General features: G+C 41.5%; 2 protein-coding genes across 2 annotated transcripts in view; one reads left to right on the forward strand and one right to left on the reverse strand.

The window, feature by feature from the left end:
- LOC309702270 (uncharacterized protein) overlaps positions 1-22,983 on the reverse strand; it is a 253,656-nt gene that overhangs the window by 152,457 nt on the left and 78,216 nt on the right. The window lies entirely within an intron of this gene.
- Positions 1-22,983, forward strand: part of LOC309702394 (protein NLRC3-like) — a 166,745-nt gene that overhangs the window by 129,546 nt on the left and 14,216 nt on the right. The window contains exons 2-4 of the mRNA XM_082527111.1: positions 6,106-6,239; positions 21,111-21,240; positions 21,496-21,597. Coding sequence (XP_082383237.1) covers positions 21,122-21,240; positions 21,496-21,597 — 221 coding nt within the window. The 5' untranslated portion in view covers positions 6,106-6,239; positions 21,111-21,121. The remainder of the gene's footprint in view (positions 1-6,105; positions 6,240-21,110; positions 21,241-21,495; positions 21,598-22,983) is intronic.

Here is a 22,983-nt window from a genome sequence, read left to right on the forward strand (position 1 = left end):
ATCTGAGCAAGCACGCTGCCATGGGAACGTGACATTGACAGAGAAACCCCCGGATCCTCCCCCTGACATGACCGCTGTGGGCAGACCTCCACCCGCCCCACTCGGGAGTGGAAACACAAAACATTATTTTATGTCATGTGCTGGAATATACAGGAAATAGGTTTAAATGTTAAACACATTTCATCAAGTCAAAAACAGCTATAATATAATTTAATCTTTTCTTGATGCATAAAATAAAAAGATTAAAAACAATAAAACAATTAAAAGAAAGGCTTTTTAATTTGATTCATTTCTATATGATGGATTATGCAGAAAAAGTCTCGGGCTGAAACGTCTACTTTCTACTTTATTACGTATTCAAGTCGTGTTTTTTTAAAGAGTAAAGTAACCAAATACTTTTGAAAATAAGTAATCAGTAAAGACATGGGATTACTTAGTAACTGAGTACTTATTTCCAGTAACTTGAGCAGCACAGATGGTAATGAAGTAAATGTTGTGTATGCTGTGAATGAAAGAGAGCCTGGTGAGGTGAGTCAGTCTTTACACAGCTCTGTTAACAACATGTTGTTGCTGCTGCACAAAGATCAGGAATGCTGAAAACTGAATCTCTGCTGCAGGCAGTGACTCGTTTTTCTAGTTTAAACTTCCCTGGAAGATTGTTCAACTTGAAAACAGCCAACATCATTATCAACACCTCTCACTGTAAACTCAAACCATAAAACCCTTAAGGATCCACGGCCTTATGGTTTTTTAAACCGATGATCTTAAACATGTGAGCTCATCAGAACTGAAAATGAAGACAACCAGTTGTTGTTTTGAAATAAAAGTCCGAGACAAAACTGTTTGGTTCCAGTGTGTCCAAACTCTGATCTTGTGTTTCCTATATTAGAGCTGGAAAGCTGCTGAACACGTTTCCATGTTAGTTCCTGCAGCAGCCACTGAAACAGCATTTCTACAGTCCAGCACTGATTCAGCTCATAACAAGGTTCAGGTTGGTTCCTGCTGTAGACTCTAATAAAAAATGTCTATCTATTACAAACCAGACAATTTTTCTTGGATTGACGTTTTGTAAATGTCCACAGCAGTAGGTGGAGGAGGAGGTGGGGCCCTCAGGCAGCAGACTCTCTTTGTAGGACCAAGAAACCAATCAGAAGGAACTCGGGTTAAAGAGAGCGAGGAGGATTCAAATGCAATGATATCCTGCTCAGCTACAGCTGACGGTCAGTGAGAAACAGCAGCTTATTAAAAGTTTTTAAATTACTGACAGACGGAGCAGCTGCTATGTAAAAGTGCAGGTTAGATATTTGGAGCCATCACTGAAATCCTCGATCAGCTCTGCTTTTGACCCCACATCTAAAAATGTCAAAGGACAGTTGGTTTGTAGACGTCAGGCTCTGAGGTTTACCAAGAGAGTCTAACAGGAAGCCCAACAGTGCACGTCAGAACTTCTCTGACACTGTTATACCAGAAATGTCCTTACCTGGTTGGCAAACCCACCAACCTGACACACCTGAAGTCTTTGGCACAAGTCATGTTGACTATGTTCACTCAGGTGCTTGGTCTTCAGACCATGTTGTGATTGATGAACCTGACTTGACTCCTACCAAGACTGACTCAGATCTCACTGCACCACAGCCAGTAAGGTGGAGGCGCTCTGACAGAGAAAGACATCCACCTGAGAAGTTTCCTTATGAGGAAGTAGGAGAGCCGCTGACCTTGGCTATTAGCTCCTTTTCTCAAACCTCAGCTGTTGCATTCTCCACAACTGTTACTCCACCACGTCCACGTTGGTCAACGATGCATGAAGGGACTCGCCCGGTGGCGCCAGTGTCCGGCAGCCTGGCCTCTATCAGTGCGCCCCAGGGCAGCTGTGGCTACAATGTAGCTGCCATCACCAGTGTGTGAATGTGTGTGTGAATGGGTGGATGACTGAATGTAGAGTAAAGCGCTATACAAATGCAGGCCATTTACCATTTAAGTCGTGTGGAAATGTGGAGAGTCTGTGAGCTGCATTCACAAACAGGTTGGATCACTCTGAATGACAACGATTAGAGGAGGGTCTTCCATCAGTACCAAGCTCTGCTGATTTTCATTAATAAAACTTAAACCTGCTCAGTGAAAAACAGAGTGAAATCAGACAAGACTGAGTCCACTTTTAACTTTGTTTCGTCAGATTTAACAGGAACTCATCTGAAGATCAGCCTCCTCCCTGTGAGGGGAAAATTCCTATCAAGTCTCCACCTGTCCTGCTTCAGGTGAAGCCCCGCCTCCTTCCAGGAATCACCTGTGTGTCTGTGTTTAGTGTGCAGCTGTGCAGCTTGTTGTTGGTGTGTGAAGAAGCTGTAAGTTTGCTCTGTTTCCTCCTTTAACAGTTTGTCTTTAGGAACTTTATGAGCAGATCAGGAAGTGAGACGTTTGTATTTACATAAAATAAAACCAATGAGATGATTTGATGATTGGCTGAATCCACTCTGGTTATCAGTCAGTAACTCTGCACTCAAACATTTGTCTTTGATAAACAGTTTAAAACGATCTGAATGAAACTTTGGATCCAACATCACTGGTGGAACAATGATCGTCCCTTTAACTGGAAACAGATGAAACCAGTTTGTTCTTCAGAAGCCGACATTCAGGTTTTACTGAGTGACGTCAAAACAACATGAAGCTGCTCCAGCTCAGTTCAGGGTCACTGCAAACAGAGATAATCAGAAGTAAATACAGACTCTCTCACACACCATCAATATTTAAGGATGTTTTCACTGCGGTTTAAATCCTACATATACTTGATGTTGATGCAGGAGTAAAGCCTCTCAGAATCAAACACATTTAAGCCTCTGTGACTCAGGACTGTGTGAAGTGCACAATCGAACACTTTTTAATCTGTTTCAAGTTAAACACAATGAAGTGTTCAAAGGAAAAACATGTTACTATGTGAATCCTGCTTGATGGACCAGAGCAGAGCCTCCCTCTGTGCTCTGTTCATCACTCTGTCAGTCTGAGTTATTCATGAAGCACAAGCAGCTGATGATAAGCTGGTTAATGTTGGCACACACACACACTGTGACACTGTCAGACATGAGGAAGTGTGCAGGTAAACTCTGCTCAGAAATGACAATGAGGAGGTACACAGACTGATGGAGCTCATAGAGTGAGACGTTTATTTTACATGAAGGAAACCTGATGTATGATCTGATCTGTGGATCAAACTGATGTGTTTAATAACCTGTTGTTTAGGGCTGGGCGATATGGCCTCAAATCCATATCACGATATATTCTTCTGTATAACATATTTTCCACACTTAAAATCCTTTAATTTCCTCAAAAATCGAGAGTGTGCCTTATGTATGAATTCTGGTTGTGCTTACTGACCTCGAACCGATTTTGGCTGCAGAAATCTGTTAAAAATGTTTTAGTACAACTTTGGTAAGCAGCACTGCTTGATGGATCGTCAGAGCATTACGGCTGCCGTAGGGAGGAGCTTCACGGAGTAATCTGGGTCCAAAACTCCGACAACTTCAGGTCCCAAAGTCAAACGAACACAAAGAGTTAAAAATGGTCTAAATTCTTTCATCTTTAATTAAATCATCAGCGTTGCTGCTTTACCAGGTGTAACAATTAAGTTTAACATCCAGGTAGGGCTGCTCAATTAATCGAATTTTAATCTCGATTACGATCTGGGCTTTCAACGATCATTAAAAATGACTGAGCCGATTATTAGCCCCTCCCTCGTGCTTTACTCTCGCGCTGCTCCGTGTGGCAAATCGAGCGCACCTCTCTGCATTTCGAACACGTGTCACAACAATTAAGAGCAGCGGCCTCCAACCTTTTTTGCTCCACGGACCAGTTTATGCCGGACAATATTTTCACGGGCCGGCCTTTAAGGTGTCGCGGATAAATACAACAAAATAAAACTAGTGCCGGTACCGAAAAAAAGATTTATTCATAACACACGTGAAAAGACCCAGGAAAACCAAGTCAACGATAAAAACGATAACAAAATAACATGGAAAACCGATAAAAACCCTGAAAACTATACATTTCACACCTGAGCCTCAACTCTCGCGGCCCGGTACCAAACGACTCACCGACCGGGACCGGTCCGAGGCCCGGGGGTTGGGGACCGCTGATTAAGAGGACCCGAGGGAAGCTTGGAAAGCTAAACAGAAGTTATTTGGAGAGGAGAGTGACTGCTGTTGGTTGAAAAGAGGTAAAAAAACTTCAGTGGTTTGGAAACATGGGTTCAGTCAGACGTGGATCAAGTAGACTGTGTGTAAACTTTGCTACGGTGTAGCTGCACCACAGAGCAACACTGCAAAGTTCACTAAACATAGATGTTTACATTTTTCATTTATTTTTTTATATTGCAAACATTTGCACTGTTATCAGTATTTGCACACTATTTAATATTATTTTTTGACAACCTTTAAAGTCATTATTCAACACATTGTTATTGTTAAATAAATATTGTCAAATAATCGAGATCTCAATTTCAATGAAAATAACCGTGATTATCATTTTTGCCATAATCGAGCAGCCCTACATCCAGGCATCCATGAAAACAGAATTTATTCAATTTAACGGAGTTAGAAGTTAACAGGAAGTTAGCTCGCTAGTTTCCACCTAAACATTTCATAGCATATTCTGACTGAGAGATTTTTGAAACTAATTCAAACGTACAGCTCTGCTATCACTTCCAACATAAATGAAGACTAAACAGCAGTGACGTTTGCAGGGTTACTGAAGTTGGACTACCTGGTATATAATGTTGTGCTACATGATTGCTAGCGACACAGCTATGTTAGCATAACATTAGCACAGTGAAGCTGGAGGATGAATGCTAACTTTTTGGCTTTCCCCATATTTCAATAGTGCTTCATCTCTTTGTTATGACTGTTGCCCGCCATAATTGCAGATGATAATTGTTGTAGCTGCTGCGATGCTTTCGACCAAAACAGGCGCAGCTTGATGACATCATCAACATGCGGTATAGTCACAATCTCTATCGTTGGCCAAATTTATATCGTTTCTATCGTATATCGTTTCTATGGCCCACCCCTACTGTTGTTACTGTTGATCAGCTGAGATCAGCTGTGCTACAAACTGGAACTCTGCTGAACTGGATTTACTCGTTTCGTGAACTTTTAAGAACGAATGCTTCCTTGGCTGAAAGCAGTGAACATAATTTAAAAAACAGCTTTACTTGCACATAAATCTGTCAGTAAAGTGTGGATAATAAATTCTGGTGGTGTTATAGGTTCTCTTGGTCAGCTTGGTGTTGGTTTGGCTCCTGCATAAAACAGTTTGCTCTCATATTTGACACTGACAGGAACAAAGAGTAAAAAACACGACAACCAAACTAAAAAAGAGAGACGAGTTAAAGCAGAAGATATTTTGTGTGTCAGAACATGTGATCCTCACCAAGAGAGAAAAGCTCTGATTATTGTTGCTGAACTGTGATGGTGAACAGTCTCCTCTGTTGATCCCAGTGTGACTGAAGTCCGTGTGATGAGTGAGGACTGAGCCTGTGTTGGTCGATCGTCTCTAAACAGGATGTGAAGCATCAGTTCAGTCGTATTAAAGCCCTGAATAAACAGTCCTTCTGGATCCACTGTCTGTGTTTGGCTCCTCATCTTCAAAGACTCAACACAAGATGTTGGTCACATCAACATAAAACACAGGATTTGCTGCAGATGTTGAAGTGTGTTCTCCATATGAGAGAAGCTGCTGATCGTGTTTGTATGTTAGCACCTGTAGGATCGATGAACAGCTCTGATTCAGTTCACTAACCAGGCTCAGGGGGATAACTGGGATATTTCCCCAACAGAGACGTCCTGCTGGGATAGTTTTCCTGCTCTACACTCTGGTGTTTCTGCTCAAAAAAACAACAAAATGAATTTCCATGAGCCTACAGATCGTGGACTTCTTTGAGAAACTTAAAGAAGACGCTTTTCTTTCCTTAGATTGAACTTAAACAAAGGATTTGAGGAGCAGAAAAGTTTTTAAAGATCAATTAAACATATTAATAAATATTCTGTTTATTTTACGTTATTTAGCTGTTTAGGTTATTTTTCTGTAACACGTCTGCTCTCGAGTCGTTATCAACAGTGTATCAATGCATTCCTGTGGGTGGAGACAGAAACACACACCCAAAAAGAGCTCAGAGCAAGAATAAAAGAGGAGGAGACAGGATCAGAGTGGGACAGTGGAGCTTGTTGTTGGTGTCTCTGTGTGAAGAAACTGTAAGTTTGCTTTGTTTCCTCCTTTAACAGTTTGTTTGTTTCTGTGATGTTTGGACCTGATGTTCTCCATCACACCGACACTCTCTCTCCCCTCTGTTCCATATGTGACAGAGGGGAGAGAGTCTCTCACTCAGAGAACCAAGGTTACAATGTAACCACACGTTCCGCTCTTGTGTTTGAATCCTCATGATTATAGATTATTGATTGGCTGGAATCAAACAGTTTGAAGAACATTTATTCATGTGGTAGTTTCAGCTGCTGCTCACAAATCTGATAACAGGAACAAGTTAGTTCCACGAGGAAGACGTTCGTCTGGGCGCGTTGGCCTCGTCGGTCATGTGACCGTGTTACTGTTCGGGCTCAAACTGATACGAGTGGTTTAGCAGGTGTGACAGGACGATGCTGCACAGCCTCATTGTTCAGGTGTGAGTCAGACTCTGAGTCTTTATACAGTCCTGTTTAACAACATGTTGTTCCTGTTGATGTGTCACAGAGATCAGCTGTGCTAAACTCTGCTGCGTGCAGCTACTAGTTTCTCTAGTTTGGTGATGGAAACGTCGATGAGACTGTTTCCATCACCAAACATCACGAGGAACACCTCTGAGTCTGATTCTGACTCTGTGCATAAAACCACAAATATCCCTTCATGTCTGTTCATCTGATTCTGTAATGTGAGAAACTTTGATGTCTGAATTTTGTTCTATCATTAAAGGATGTTGGCTGCTGTGTTTGCACATGCTCAGTGTGACAGGATGTTGGCTGCTCTATTTGCACATGCTCAGTGTGACAGGATGTTGGCTGCTCTATTTGCACATGCTCAGTGTGACAGGATGTTGGCTGCTCTGTTTGCACATGCTCAGTGTGACAGGATGTTGGCTGCTCTATTTGCACATGCTCAGTGTGACAGGATGGTGGCTGCTGTGTTTGCACATGCTCAGTGTGACAGGATGGTGGCTGCTGTGTTTGCACATGCTCAGTGTGACAGGATGGTGGCTGCTGTGCTTGCACATGCTCAGTTTGACAGGATGTTGGCTGCTCTATTTGCACATGCTCAGTTTGACAGGATGTTGGCTGCTCTATTTGCACATGCTCAGTGTGACAGGATGTTGGCTGCTCTATTTGCACATGCTCAGTGTGACAGGATGTTGGCTGCTCTATTTGCACATGCTCAGTGTGACAGGATGGTGGCTGCTGTGTTTGCACATGCTCAGTGTGACAGGATGGTGGCTGCTGTGTTTGCACATGCTCAGTGTGACAGGATGGTGGCTGCTGTGCTTGCACATGCTCAGTTTGACAGGATGTTGGCTGCTCTGTTTGCACATGCTCAGTGTGACAGGATGTTGGCTGCTGTGTTTGCACATGCTCAGTGTGACAGGTTGTTGGCTGCTCTGTTTGCACATGCTCAGTGTGACAGGATGTTGGCTGCTGTGTTTGCACATGCTCAGTGTGACAGGATGTTGGCTGCTGTGAAAGCTGAATGCTCTGTGGTTAGAAGTGATGTCACACATTAGGATAACTGTGCTCGCTCTCTGTCAGAGTAACAGAGAGCGAGCAATTTGACCACATGACCCTCAGTACACAGCATGATGTGCGCTGTAAACAGGAAGTAGAGGAGCAGGACTGAGGTAAACCTCTGAGGGATCAAACTGAGACTGAGCTCCAGATGTTTCCACATGTTTCTGCTCTGCGTGTGTTTGATGATTATTTCAGGTATAGATGATGGAATATGGCCAGTCTGATGTGAGCCTGCTTCTCTGACAGCTCCTCACCTCTCTGTGCTGCCCCCTGCTGGCTCTGATCATTACTGACTGAGTCCTTGCTGCCACTTTATTAGGTACAGCTTGCTAACACAGGCTCAGACCTGCTTTGCCTTCAGAGCTGCCTTAAATCTTCATGGCTCAGATTCAGCGAAGTGCTGGAAACATCCCTCAGAGTCATGTGATCAGTGACGTCTGCTTTCAGCACTGACAGATAGAAAAGTGCATCCACATAAACAGGATATATAATAATAATAATCAAATGCTGATTTTTTTTCAGCCCTTTGTCTGAATGCTAATCCAGCTGTGTGTGTTTGTAATGACAGTAAATAAATGTCAGACTTACAGCTCCTGCTTTACTGCATTAAAGTGATCAGATGAGTTCAGCACTTTGACATGGATGGTAGTGAAAGCAGGAAATGACAAATGTAGCACAGCAGCAGCGTTTAACAGAAACTCTGGGATGAACATCATTCATAGAACAGCTTCCAGCTTCTTTTGCTCGGCTACAGTTTGGATGGATTTGCATTTAAAGATGCAACAAGACTAAAATGGTTAGGGTCAGGAGGTCAAAGGTCAGAGCTCCTGTGGGTCTGAGGGCGGCCTCACGCTGGAGAAGCCAGTGTTTGACATGAACACATCAGCACTGCTGTCAGTGAGCCTAACGACAGCCGTTAGCATCATTTCAGTGTTTCAGTCATAAAAACACTTCCTGTCTCTGTGGTGGTTACAGTGACATCATGCAGTTTGTGCTTTGACCTCCAGAGGGCGACAAATCAGCACAGACAGAGAGCTCCATTCAAACTTTGCTGCCATCAGGAATAATTCTTCAAATATAATCATCAGTGTTTGAGCAGTTATGATATCAGGGACAATCTAGACATGTGTGACAATACTGAACATGTCACATGGCACACCTCAAACATCATGTGATCCACTCTCAGTCTGCACTTTCATTCATGACTTCAACAGGTTGAAATGAGCTTTGAAGAAACATCAGTGAAATAAATCTTTCATGGATTCATGTGAGCAGCAGATGAACTTTGTACCAACAACATCTTCAATAACAGAGTCTGAATGAAGCTCAGGTGTTGATGCTGCTCACTGATTGGACGCTTGGTTTCAGCTCTGCTCTCAGTCTTTACTGCACAGGTGAAGGTAGAAAGTGTGACTGGATCTATAGACTGGAAACAGAGAAACATGCTGAACATTTGAAGCTTTGCAGCAGAAATGTTCATGTTACAAATTAGAGATGGACCGATCCGATATTACGTATCGGTATCGGTCCGATACTGACCTAAATTACTGGATCGGATATCGGAGAAAAATAAAAAATGTAATCCGATCCATTAAATATCACGAAAGCACCTCACAAAAGTTGCAACACGCCGTAACTCACCTCAGAACGTTAGCACATCGGAGCAGTATGCATCACGTGATAGAGCGGCTGTGGCATGCGGGACCTGTCGGTGGTCTGGATAGCATGTGGAGCTTCGCTAGCAACCCGGCATTTCATCTTCGACAAAGTTATCCCCGAGAGAAGTAAAGCAAGTGTGTAAGTCCATCTCTGAATGTTTGTAAAGCATTCCCACGTTAAGCTTAACGAGCGACTGCCTCTCGCTCTCCGGCTGCTACTTCAATCATGAAACTGCTTAATGATCAGCTGATCGGCTTTTCTGTCGCGAGTCCGTCTCTCTAGTTTGTTTTTGGCCCACTTTGCACCAGAAAGAGGAAACCAGCGGCTGAACAACAGCAGCACGTTTAAGCTTGATAAGCTGTTGTTAGAATTTATTTAATATTACTTTCTACACCAGGATCTTTTTCTACGTAGCTGACGGCTGGTAACTGTGCAGGGGCGGATCTAGCAAAGTTTAGCCAGGGGGGCCGATAGGGCATTAACTGGGAAAAGGGGGCACAAAGACATACTTTTCTTTCTTATTCTCATTTAAAATGTCTAGCTTTTAATAAATAATTATCTGACACCCAAAGTTTTAATTTGATGTAAAATGAATAGAAGTCAATTACTGTATATAGTGACTATTAAGTCTAATATATATACCCTAGTAAGCTATAGTACTTTTTCCTTTGGGAAGGTACCATCTGTGCAGTCTGCAATTTTGTTGATGAAAGATGTTGAATCTATTTAATATTTCTTGAAAAATAATTGATTTCTGTGCATTTTTTTTCACACTGCATCAAATTAAGGTTGATTACGTCGATTAAGCATCATGAGGTGGAGCGTGAGGGGTGGTTCCCTATTTTTTATTTATTTATTTTTGTTGTTGCTGGGAGTTGGAACCCTATTAGTTAGGTTGCTTAATATTTACGCTAAGTACTCTTTAAAATACCAGAATAGGGAGGATGGTGTAGGTTTAAGTTTATTAGATTGATCAGTATTGCTGAACTATGAAATGTTTTTTTTGTATACAGGTATAACAGAATAGCTTTAGTGTAGTTGTTGTTTTAAACTTGAGTATGAACTTATACAAAATGCAGCAAGATATTTAAAAAACAGTTTTGTTGATTAAAAAACACTATATCGGATTCATATCGGTATCGGCAGATATCCAAATTTATGATATCGGTATCGGACATAAAAAAGTGGTATCGTGCCATCTCTATTACAAATACAGCAGAGCTGATCTGGGATCAGTGTGTTCACACCTGCAGCTACAACAAGGTTTCATGTCTCCACACGTCAGCATGTGAACTTTACTCTGACTCAGTCTGAGCAGTCAGACGGCATATTTTTAAAGTTAACACATCAGCACACACAGAGCTGAGCCCCTCCCACCTGTGCTGAGTTTCAGGTGGAGCCCCGCCTCCTTCCAGGAAGCAGCTCACCTGTGTGTCCGTGTTTAGTGTCCAGGGGCCCGTTCTTCGTATGTCGCTTACTACATCCAAGATCAAATGACACATCCAAGATCAAATCATCGCGCTAACCGTGAGCTCGCTAATCCGGTTCCCCGAACACACCTGCTGTTGACGATTACTACAGCTGGACGCAGGAATGTGACATCACTGGGTGTCGTAAAAGGGGCTACGCATCGATAGTAGAAACATTGATCGGCAACCCGCTGATTGGTCGGCGAAAATGTCGAAGGGGCGTGCTCGGTATTTTCCGGCAGCAGAGCAAGAACTCTTGAGTGAGGGATTTCAGGAGTTTCAGAGTTTAATTAAAACGCAAGAGAACACTGCAAAGGCTGCAAAAGCAAGGAGAGAGGGCTGGCAGAAAGTTGCTGACAAATCAAACTCGTAAGTAATTCAATAATAATAATAATAATGGATTGGATTTATATAGCGCTTTTCAAGGCACCCAAAGCGCTTTACAATGCCACTATTCATTCACTCTCACATTCACACACTGGTGGAGGCAGCTACAGTTGTAGCCACAGTTGCCCTGGGGCAGACTGACAGAAGCCAGGCTGCCATATTGTGCCATCGGCCCCTCTGGTGTTAAGATTCATTATTGAGGAAGGGTACAAGAGGTGATCGAAGAATAACCACACCGATCCGGCCGGGTGAAGTCAAACGATGATTTTAATGAACACACGTGTGGGAAGACAACTCTGTACGCAGACAGGAAGTAGTCTTCGACTTAATCAAAGCATGAACAGATATTTTATAGCATCAGGGTTTGTTTACTGACGCCCCTTCATACGTCACAGACACATTTTATACATAGATCAGATCAACATCCTCATGACTTTTCACCTAGAAAATCATCTCCTATTTTCATGGCGTGGTACTTTCCGTTCTTATCTTAAAATGAATTGTTCCTCTTTCTTGCCGAGACAACAAGGACGGTTCCTCTAAATAAATTTAACTCTATGTGTGTGTGTCACGACCTCACATGCTCTTTCTCAATTCACCTGTTGCACTTCTGACCTTTTACCAGACCAGAAGCTCACTGAGACTATGTGTATGTCTTCTACTAAATAAATGTTTTAATCAAGAACCTCTACTAAAACCTTAATATAAAATGATCTGATCTTAAGGCCTTCTTAAAGCTATCTGTTACATTGTTAAAGCCTCGTCTTAGCCTGCGGCTCAAAATAACTTCCTGGTTTCACTTCTGCATACAACTTCCTGTCAGCCTGCAACTCAGTCTTTCTGAAAGAGACACTGTTTAAACCTTGGAATGCAATATCCATGCTGCAGATTATATTATTAATGCAATGACAATTATTTAACAATAGCAGTAAAATAATTTCCCTCCTCGACACTCCCCCTTTTGACCTCTGGAACACCAGAGGTCACAATACATTGTGTCCTCACGCAGACCCCTCTCTGGTGGTCTCGAACCTCGAGATCTCCAGGATCCTCGCCCCTCCTGTGGTCGCCGAGATTTTCTGCAAAGAAACAAAACACCTTTTCTTGCATCTCCCTAACTTATCCTATCTGGGACTCTTTAATCAAAAGCCTGATCCTAATTATCTTCTTAACTTATTGACTTGTATTTATGTATACTCTTCAACGTTACTCATCCCTTTAGAACTCTTTAAGCCCTGCTTTCACGTCCGATTGCTCGCTCTATTTTCCCTTATCTGATCATCAACATCCTGTGCACAAGTTGTCGCTGCTGCAAGTTAATCTACTCCAAAAGAAAACAACCACTTTAATCAATTAAGTTTAAGCATATAAGCAATTACTCCTGTATACATTTCCTCATAGCTAAATGCTGCCTTGAAACAACTCCTATGTGTTAACTTCATTTTAACCTCACATTTCCTATGTTATAACCTGTTTTTGGTATAACCTTTTTATTTCATTTGCTCCCTTTAATGTAACAATACCTTCTAATTCTAATTTATCAGACTTAACCAAAATATATGCTTTCCTTCCTCTTTGGTCCTTCTTTAAGTTCAGTTAAAAGCTAAATGAATTTAAGGCCTTTTGCCTGGAATCAATACTGTCATGTGTGTTTCTTAACTCTGTGTCTGTAAGCGTGTGCAATCCTTCATGAACTCATATTATCCTCACAGTAGATTGGCTAATCATAGCGCTAGCCAAAGGCTCGTGACCCTCCAGAGACAAATTTGAGCCACAACTCCTTTAAAAGCACAAAATGCAATATGTATAAAAATCATTTCTATTTATAAGCTCCCCCTTTTATCCTAAAAATACCTCCTATGTAATATCTGTATGTGTAAGCCTACATTATAACCACTTCTTCTAAAGATCAAAAAATCAAAGCTGTTCTACCCCTTCAACCCTCACTAATTTTCCCTCTAAGATTTATTCACAGCTTTGAAAAACCGGCATTGTATCTTCTAAACAAGAGTCATGGTCCTGGGCCATGTTGGCCCAGTATTCTTGGTTCCTTGTATTTTCCACCAGTGCTGTTTTGTGCCCACCGTTGTAAATAAATATTCACCTGCACCAGAGCTGCCGCCTTTTGGGTCCTTTTCTACAACTCCACACGGCTTGCCCCGCAAACCGTGACAAGTTCACTTTTAATCCTTTAACCTTAACTTAAAAATAACAGTTTCAGTTTTACCATATCCAAATGATCAAAAACCCAAAAGGTCCTAAAATGATCCTAAATTATTAAACAATTAAATTATTAAACCCTAAACCCCCCTTTATCTTGATACATTTCATGTGTCAAGATACTATACAAAACTTAAAATGCTCAGTTTTCCCCACTCATGATCCAATCTATGTCATAAAAATAAACTTAAAACAGAACAGTTATCAGTCATGTGTTTCTTCAATTAATGGTAACTGAGTTACATCAAAAAATATTTCCCCTTTAGCATTTGGCATTCTCCCAACAATATACTATAATCCCATAATCTAACCCCACTTAATAAAACAAAACAGAAATTTTCTCTGGTAAAAACAAATTGTTTGTCCACATTTATTCATCCTCACATTCACTCACACATTCACTCACATGCAGTCACACCATATATTTGCTGATAGTGGAGCTTCCCGCACGATCAGATACTCCACCCTCAGCAAAATGAGCTCAGTCATTTTTTATTTTCCATAGGAAAATATTTCTTTATGCTTTTGGACTGGATTGACTCGCATAAAATCCTTTTTACAGGGACTTACGACCTTGATCAGTCCCCAGGTAGCTTTCTCCTCAGCCAATTGTAATCTGGAAAGCCCCCTTATATTTGCTCTTTCCAAGAATTTTTAGCGCCGTTATTCACTGTTGCAGGCCTGCTTAAAACAGAAATGAAAAAAAATAGAGCTGATTGTTAGCTCATTAAAACAAAACAAAATCACCTGACAGGTTTTCTTTAAGTGCACTGTTACAAAATAATGGGCCCTCCCAGACATGTCCATGTTTCCTAAAACTCCCTCTTTTAAACAAAAACACCAACCCAAACCTAACTGACAAAATCAACCCCTCACCACAACAACCTTAAACACACAAGTATTTTGCCACCACATAATTTCACCTCCTCAATACACCGAAAGTCTCATTAAAACCACACAATTTGCACACAAAAATCACCCCCTTTAACATACTTAAATTCAGCATAAAACCCCCTTACGACAACGTATAATCACTAAACTATAAACTATTTCCTACCCAAATCTATACTTCTCTTGTCTGCCATGCTTCCTCGTCTGAAAGTCACTTCCTCAAGTGTATTTCATTAACCATTCACACCATTGTATCATTCATACAAAATAGCAAGCTGTTCTTCATTGCATATGTTTGTGTTCTTAGCCAGGTTTAATCAGTGTCTATGCATTAATCTCCATGAGCTTGTCTTGTCTTCATAAGGTTAATGCATTTTCTGTTTGTGCATGTGAATTTGCATATGTTGCTTTTGCAGTGTTTCAGACTCCTGCACAATTCTCCACTTAAGCCGTCAGTTCTCTTTCCCAAATTTGCTAATCCCAATTTTAAATTCCCACCGTATTAACAGCTTTCATGCTCCTCAGCCAGAAATTAGGGCCCACTTGTCAGGTTTGTGGAGACATGGCGCTGTGAACAATTCAACCAGAAACTTGCCTTGGCATGTCCAGTCAAGTTAACCTACAGGTTTCTTCCAACCGCTGCACGTGGAAAATTGATCCAGATCTGTTTCGCCCCTATAGAAACACAACTGAGACATTTTCATTATTATCATATGTACTTAAACTACCCGTTTCCCTTTCTCTGGTCAGAAATCCCAACTTATGTCATGTATATACGTGTAAGCAGGTCTTCATTGCTTTTCCTATGTATTTTGTTAATGTTCAGTGAGTGTAAGCTGCTTTCTTCATTGCCTCTATATGTTATAGTCAGGTTTAATTCATGCATCTTTTCCCTAATTTCTTAATTCAAAATTATCTCACTTCTGATCCTTTCCAGAAATAATTTCACATGTAACACTTTGTCTATGTGTGTTTTCTATTCTTGTTTACCCCTTTTTCTTTGTGACGGTGGACATCTCTAAACCATCATGAGTTCAAGCTTCACTTTCAGTCCAATTACACCCTGTATTCTCACAGTCGAACTCGTCCAGCTTCGCCTCTCACCGGTCACTGTCCTCTTCTCTCAGTGTCCTTTTGTTGTCTTGAATTCCAGCAAACACAGTCTGTTTCTTCTCTGTTTCTCTTCAGTATTTTCCTTTTGGATCAAGTCCCAGCCTGGCAAAATACCACATTCAGTGCCTTTAAACAGTCATGTCACACTGTTCTTACCAGCCTGCTGTCCACCGTGCATGGTTCATCACGTGGTTTCTTCTTTTCTGTTGATCCTCTCAGTCATCTCTTTCAAGATTACTCCAAGCATGGCAAATCTGACAATCAATGTCCAGTGCTTTCCACAGCTCATTGTCCCACTGTTCAACTGCCCAGCCTGTAATTTACAGTACATGTTTCCACCTCGTGGTTCCTTACATGCTGCTGCTGGTGTCGTCAGTGTGGTTTCCGTTGCACTGTCTTTTGCCTGCTATTAATTCTTCTCAAGTCCACGATGTTCTGTCGGTCTTCATCAGGAGATTAACTGTCCTTTGAGCTTCTTCTCAGGATGGGGACAAGTGCGAGGTCAAGCTGTAAAATTTTAAGCCAAAATCTGGCCTGTTTTCTCCCAATTATGCTACTCTAGTAGTTTTGGCGCCGTACTCAAAATTCCAGGTTGAGAGAAGTCCACCTTCATTTATCTGTAATCTGTGTTGACACACTAAAACATACAATTAATATCCTTTTCATTTCTTTTCTCAAAACCTCCATTCGCTTTATCTGCCTAGAGTTTAACTCATCTGTTTCTCTCTCTGGGTGCTCACTCATCACCTTATATGGGCATGCAAACTTCCTGTCACCCACACCATTTCCTGTTACACACACACAGCACGCAGTTGCTCTGCTGTTTCTCCAGGCTAATCAAATTTATTTTGTATTTACAATCTACATCCAAACTCAGTCAGTTACTATGCATCCCCTACGGCAACTCAAAACTTTATTTATAGTCCTCTAATAAACATAAATGGCATTTTAAACACACACTCAGCAATGTTTGCAGCAGTATTTGTAAAACCAACTGTGGCTTAAACAGTTCACTGCTTACTCATTTGCATTAGTAAGCATGTTCTGATTTTATCTGTTTTGATTTTATATACTGTTTTGATTGTTTGTTTGTTAATTAGTTAGTTAGTTTATTTGCTTGTTTTAATCAATTTTAAATCATGCTTTTTACTTGTTCTTGTTTCTAATGTCTCTGTAAAGCACTTTTAAATCACCTTGTTGTTGAATTGTGCTATACAAATAAACTTGCCTTGCCTTGCCTTGCATTTTCACACTCACACACACACACATCTAAAAATAGCAGCAGGCAGTCAGTGCATTACTGACTCGACACACAGAGATCTCTCACACCAAATTTTCTTATTCTATATTACAACGACGTCTTATATTTACAACCACTGTCAGATCTGTCAGCTTTAGCGCCTACACAATTTTAGACAAATTTAAAATAACCGCCCAGCGGATAAACTCCCTGAGTTTTTTGCGACCAATTAACCAGTATCAAGACTTTAACTGTTTCTGGCCTCATCTCTAAAATCCCTAACTCAATTTAAGAGTGTCCAACACCCAAGGTCCAACCTTTGCTGCCCAAAAAAGCGCAGATACCGTTCCAAACGGTAGAGTGGTCCAACCACTAGTTATTCTGGAGTGCCCCAAGCTCCACAGTGACCAACTGACTATCCCTCTTCGAGGACAATGCCTAAGCGTCCCTGGCATTGGCAAGCGTTACCTCTGAGCACTGCGCTTCCTAGAACCCCCTCGGTTCCGTTCTAAAATAATTTATAATACTTTGAAACAACAATCAACACCCAAAACAAGTGTATAACTGAGGCAGGTGCAACCTAGTGGTCAATTTGACCGCTCAGGTCCACTCTTATGGCCAAATTTGGACTCTAACCAACAAAATAACCAATTCCCTATCAAACTACTTGAGACTCGAACTCAATTTCTTTGGGACTTCAACCCAGTATTTAAACTTTTCTTATCAGACTCTTAACTGCTTTCATTTCTTCTTAGCAGAACTCTAACTGCATCAACTCATGAGATTTTCATCAAAATCAAAACAGACATCCACCAGTAACTTCAGTGAGTAGACTTAAATTTTATCATTTCCAATTTGGCACACTTTGGAAATAATTCAACAGGTAGTGCCTTACCTTTTGGATAAGCCGGCTTATGCCCACTCACTTCGACCACTGGAATTCATGTCTGCCCGTCAGACCACCTAAGACCCCGGATTTCTCCGTCTAAACCTCCAACTCTCCCTCCTCAATAACCGGACGAAGCCCCCAAATGTTAAGATTCATTATTGAGGAAGGGTACAAGAGGTGATCGAAGAATAACCACACCGATCCGGCCGGGTGAAGTCAAACGATGATTTTAATGAACACACGTGTGGGAAGACAACTCTGTACGCAGACAGGAAGTAGTCTTCGACTTAATCAAAGCATGAACAGATATTTTATAGCATCAGGGTTTGTTTACTGACGCCCCTTCATACGTCACAGACACATTTTATACATAGATCAGATCAACATCCTCATGACTTTTCACCTAGAAAATCATCTCCTATTTTCATGGCGTGGTACTTTCCGTTCTTATCTTAAAATGAATTGTTCCTCTTTCTTGCCGAGACAACAAGGACGGTTCCTCTAAATAAATTTAACTCTATGTGTGTGTGTCACGACCTCACATGCTCTTTCTCAATTCACCTGTTGCACTTCTGACCTTTTACCAGACCAGAAGCTCACTGAGACTATGTGTATGTCTTCTACTAAATAAATGTTTTAATCAAGAACCTCTACTAAAACCTTAATATAAAATGATCTGATCTTAAGGCCTTCTTAAAGCTATCTGTTACATTGTTAAAGCCTCGTCTTAGCCTGCGGCTCAAAATAACTTCCTGGTTTCACTTCTGCATACAACTTCCTGTCAGCCTGCAACTCAGTCTTTCTGAAAGAGACACTGTTTAAACCTTGGAATGCAATATCCATGCTGCAGATTATATTATTAATGCAATGACAATTATTTAACAATAGCAGTAAAATAATTTCCCTCCTCGACACTGGCCAACACCAGTAGGCGGTAGGGTAGATTTATCATATCACACCATATTATCCAATATTATATTACATTATATTATATTATAATATGTTATATTATATCCCCTTTCACATTAGAGCCACAACAGGACCCACTAGAACATGGGAACAAGTAAAAGTGAAATATAAGAATATTCTACAGAATGGTAATATTTATCACTTATATTGCTTGTCGTCTCTTGGAAAGAGACCCTGAAATAATCTGTTTGTTTGTTCATAACAGCAACCAAGAAAAGGGCAGAGCAAAAAAAAAGACAGGTGGTGGTCCTGCACCCCCTCGTCAACAAGTTGGTTAAGTAAATAATACCCTCACGGGAAAATCGATATCTCTCTATGAGCACACTGTCGCGCTGAGCTAAAGGATCCTGTCTGTCCCGCAATATACGCTGAATTCTGAGGACTCTCCTTATCAATCTTGCACCTTCCGCAATGGGTTGGTCGCGTATACGGACAGGACATGGCTGCGACAGGCTTCCCAAATCCACCTTCGCTTTTATAGCCGTGGTCTCTCATCTTGATTACACGAAGTAATTTACAATTGCTACTCTGAAATATGAATTACATCTGTAATAATCACATACATGTAATAGAATGTTAATAGTACATTTCCCTTTTTTAGGAAATGACCTGTATGTATCTGTGTGAAATCACATCTAATCCTGTTTACATAAAGTAAACCTGCTCCCGAGCAGGTTTACGCTTACGGCTCTGTTGCTATGACAGCAAGTCCCGGATGAGCTTCGGGGAACCGACTGATCCAGGATCACGCGAAATCGTCAACAATCTAATCCGGCTAACCTACTTAGCGAGGTACGAAGAACGGGCCCCAGGTGTGGAGTGGAGCTTGTTGTTGGTGTGTGAAGAAACTGTAAGTTTGCTTTGTTTCCTCCTTTAACAGTTTGTCTTTAGGAACTTTACTGTTTGTTCAGCTCGTGTTTGATTTCTTCACACAACAAACTGTGTGTGTTTGTATTTCCGGTCTCTCCATTAAAGTCAGTGTGTAATGTTTCCTGGCTAACATCAGCTGTGTGCAGCTTAGTTCAGCACAAATCTGCCACTCCATAGTTCACGGTAACGGACTCACAGCTGGACCAACGAGGCCGAGTGTGTCCGCCACTCTGAGCTACGTTCGTGTTTGTGTACTTGTAGTTTGTACTTTGAGTTCAGTCAGAGCCCACAGAGGACGCAGCGTACGTGATGACGTCACAGCCCTTTACCTCCTTTACTGTCACTGTGATTAATATTTACACACGAGACACCTGCAGAGCTCTGAGGCTGAGCTAGCACACAGCATGCTAACACTAAGCTAACGCTAAGCTAACCTAGAACCCAGAGTGACGTAAAGCTGAGTAAACACTGACCCCAGACCAGCACCGTGATAAAGTGAGCTGCTGCTGCTGAACTTGAACAGGTAACAAAGTGATGAGCAGTCAGGCTGCAGGTTTCTACCTGTTCATGTTTCTACAGTAGAATCACTTTGAAGTGTCTTTGTGCTGTTTCATCTTTGATTTGTGTTCATAAACACTCAGAGAAACATCACGTGACCTCATCAGGATCTGTGTTGGTGTGTGGGGCTGTACCTCAGCTTTATGTTGTTACATGCTCATTTTTTCATTTTAACATCAAAGTAATGTTATGAGGAGTAATGAAGTAACGTACTCCATTACTTTTAATTAAAGTGTTCTGTGTAATATGTGTAATAATGACTGTTTTGAGTAATGACCAACACTGATCACAACAAAGAGGAAATGCCTCCAACATGCACAAACATTTGAGCCACAACATGCAGTTAATGTGCACAAATGTCTTTGATATGCTGCTCAGTGATGGTGGTGACTGTCAGAGCAGAGCTACTGAGAATCAATAAGTAATATCAATGATGGGATCAGAATCACTAAATTCTTCTCATCCCTGTCAGTATCATACATGTGCTGTATAATGTGATAAATGTAGAGGTGCTGGCTGTTCTCTCACTCTGCTGTTTAGCTGTAAAGGACGCCTCCCTGCCTTTGTCTCATTCATGACCTTTAATAGTCTCTTCTAACATGCAGAGATCTGTATGATCTGTTTCATAGAGTCTAACCAGCCTGTACAGGTAACAACAACAGTCACTGCATCACTGACACACAAACGTCATCTCTGTCAATAACAACATTCATACATGGAATAAAAACACATCAGTGGATCATTGCTGGAGCTGATGTTTGTGCTCCTGGTGCAAAGGCTCTCAGTTTCCTCCTTGAAATAACATCAGTGGTGGGTCAGCGACATGCTTTCTTTCCCTCTCAGGTTTAAATATCTGGGACTCTCCACCGTTTGGTTTTAGAGCTGAAGAAGCTTCTCAGATGAAACGTCTTCCAGAAACTTAAAGACGTCTCTTTTCTCTCCAAGCTCCTTAGATCACATGACCTGGATGACTGAACCTACAGACATATTGACCTGGTTTCTAGGTCACATGACAGGTCAGAGGTCAGCGACTGTAACTCAGTTCCTCCTGTTAATGTGAACTCACTGAGTGTTTGTGGTTTACCTCTCAGACTGACTGAAGATGATGATGGAGGAAGAGGAGGACAGAGCAGAGTCTGCAGGGTCCAGCTGTCCGTCTGTGAGGAGTGACGGGTCCAAAGGAAACAATCCAGACTTCAGTGGTGAACCTGGAGCAACGAGGTCAGAGAGCTGAACTCACTGAGTAACAGAAATAATTCTGCACTGACATTATAATCAGTGTTGACTCTGGTTGATTGTCTGACTGTGTTTGTGAGCTGAGAGGAAATGAAAATGAGTTTGTAACAAAAATCAGTTTTGTCCAGTTTTCCTGTAAAAAGCTGAACTCTAATCTAAGAGGATGTTACTGACAGGAAACAGCTGCATTATCTGCAGTCTGTGTGATCACAGCTGCTTCAATCATGTTTGTGTCTGCAGAGGTCAGAGGTCACAGTCTGCAGGGTCCAGCTGTCCGTCTGTGAGGAGTGACCGGTCCAAACGTCGAATTCCATTCTTCAGTGGTGACCCTGGAGCAACGAGGTCAGAGAGCTGTGATGACTCCTTTACATGTTTGTGTTTCCTGGATAAATATGACCTGAAACATCCTCAGATTGTTACAAAGATTCATTAAAAAGAAAACAATGAAAGAGAAAAGATCCAAATGTTCGACTTGGTCATTTGCTGTTTGAGGACAGTGATGCTCATATCTGTGGGGAAAGTGTGACCTGAGTGGGTTCATGTTTGTCTTTAAAGAACAGAGCTGCTCTGATTCTCTTTGTGTCTGATCTGTTAAACAGTCTGAGAGGTCACACAGAGACCCAGCAGCTAAAGCCTGGATCATACTGGCTGCTGTTACTCCATCAGGACAACACTGAACCACAGTGGTGTGGATGTAGTGGATAAATCCCACCATACTGATGCTCAGAGTTAACCACAGGGAACAAAACCAGATGTTACCTTCAGATTGTGACCTTTGGAGTGGACGATGCAGATTTCAATAGAGAATAAATGTTGTTGTTTTTCAGCTGTGAAGAAAGAATCTAATTTTCTGAACTTAAGAATTTATGATGCTGGAAACAACATGGAGACTATAACACAACATTTCCACTGTGTTCATAGAATGAATGTAAAACTGTCAGACATTCATTAAATATGCAAAATGTCTACAGAAGCATCAGAGGGTCAGACGTGAAGCACTCAGTGATTTTGATCAAATGACTCATCAGTTATTGATCTGTACTACTGATAGGTTTGTAGCTTGAACCCACCCGCTGGAACGTTGAAGACAATATAATTACACTGCTAAGCAAGACACAAATAGGCAAAGTTCTTCATGTTACTCGTGCACGGGAGAGAACCGGACAGGCACCGTTCCTTCGCTTGACCCCAGTTGCTCTCGTCCGTCCTCCCGTAACACTGTTCTTTTATTGAGGTTACATGAATATGCATAGGTTCATTAACATACGACGTCTACATACAAACAAAGAGTACCTTGCCTGTGTGTGTGTGTGTGTGTGTGTGTGTGTGTGTGTGTGTTGCTGATCAAAGGGTCAAACATCCTTGGTCAGGAAGAGGGTAGCCTCCCCCTCACCCTAGATGGTTCATCCTAGATAACACGGTGAGGAAGTCCTGCAGTTCATCTAAACAAAGAGCACTTAGACTAGAACAGACGTAGCTACGTTAATCCTACCATAAAACAATAAGACACGGTATGACCTCTCATGCTCCCAAAGTGCTGTCTAATACACACAAAGTTTGCAGACTATCAAGGATCAAAACCTCTACCAATCTACAACTAATTACAAAACTCTAAGCATATATAAGTAAATATTTCTAAGCATAAATGACAATCAACAATACAAATCTAACAACTACACTGATCTACCACGTTAGTAAAGCTGGTGTTCTGGTGGTGGAGGGAGACTC

Source organism: Aulonocara stuartgranti (genome assembly GCF_965226115.1).
Source record: "Aulonocara stuartgranti genome assembly, chromosome: 3".
Taxonomy (NCBI): domain Eukaryota; kingdom Metazoa; phylum Chordata; class Actinopteri; order Cichliformes; family Cichlidae; genus Aulonocara; species Aulonocara stuartgranti.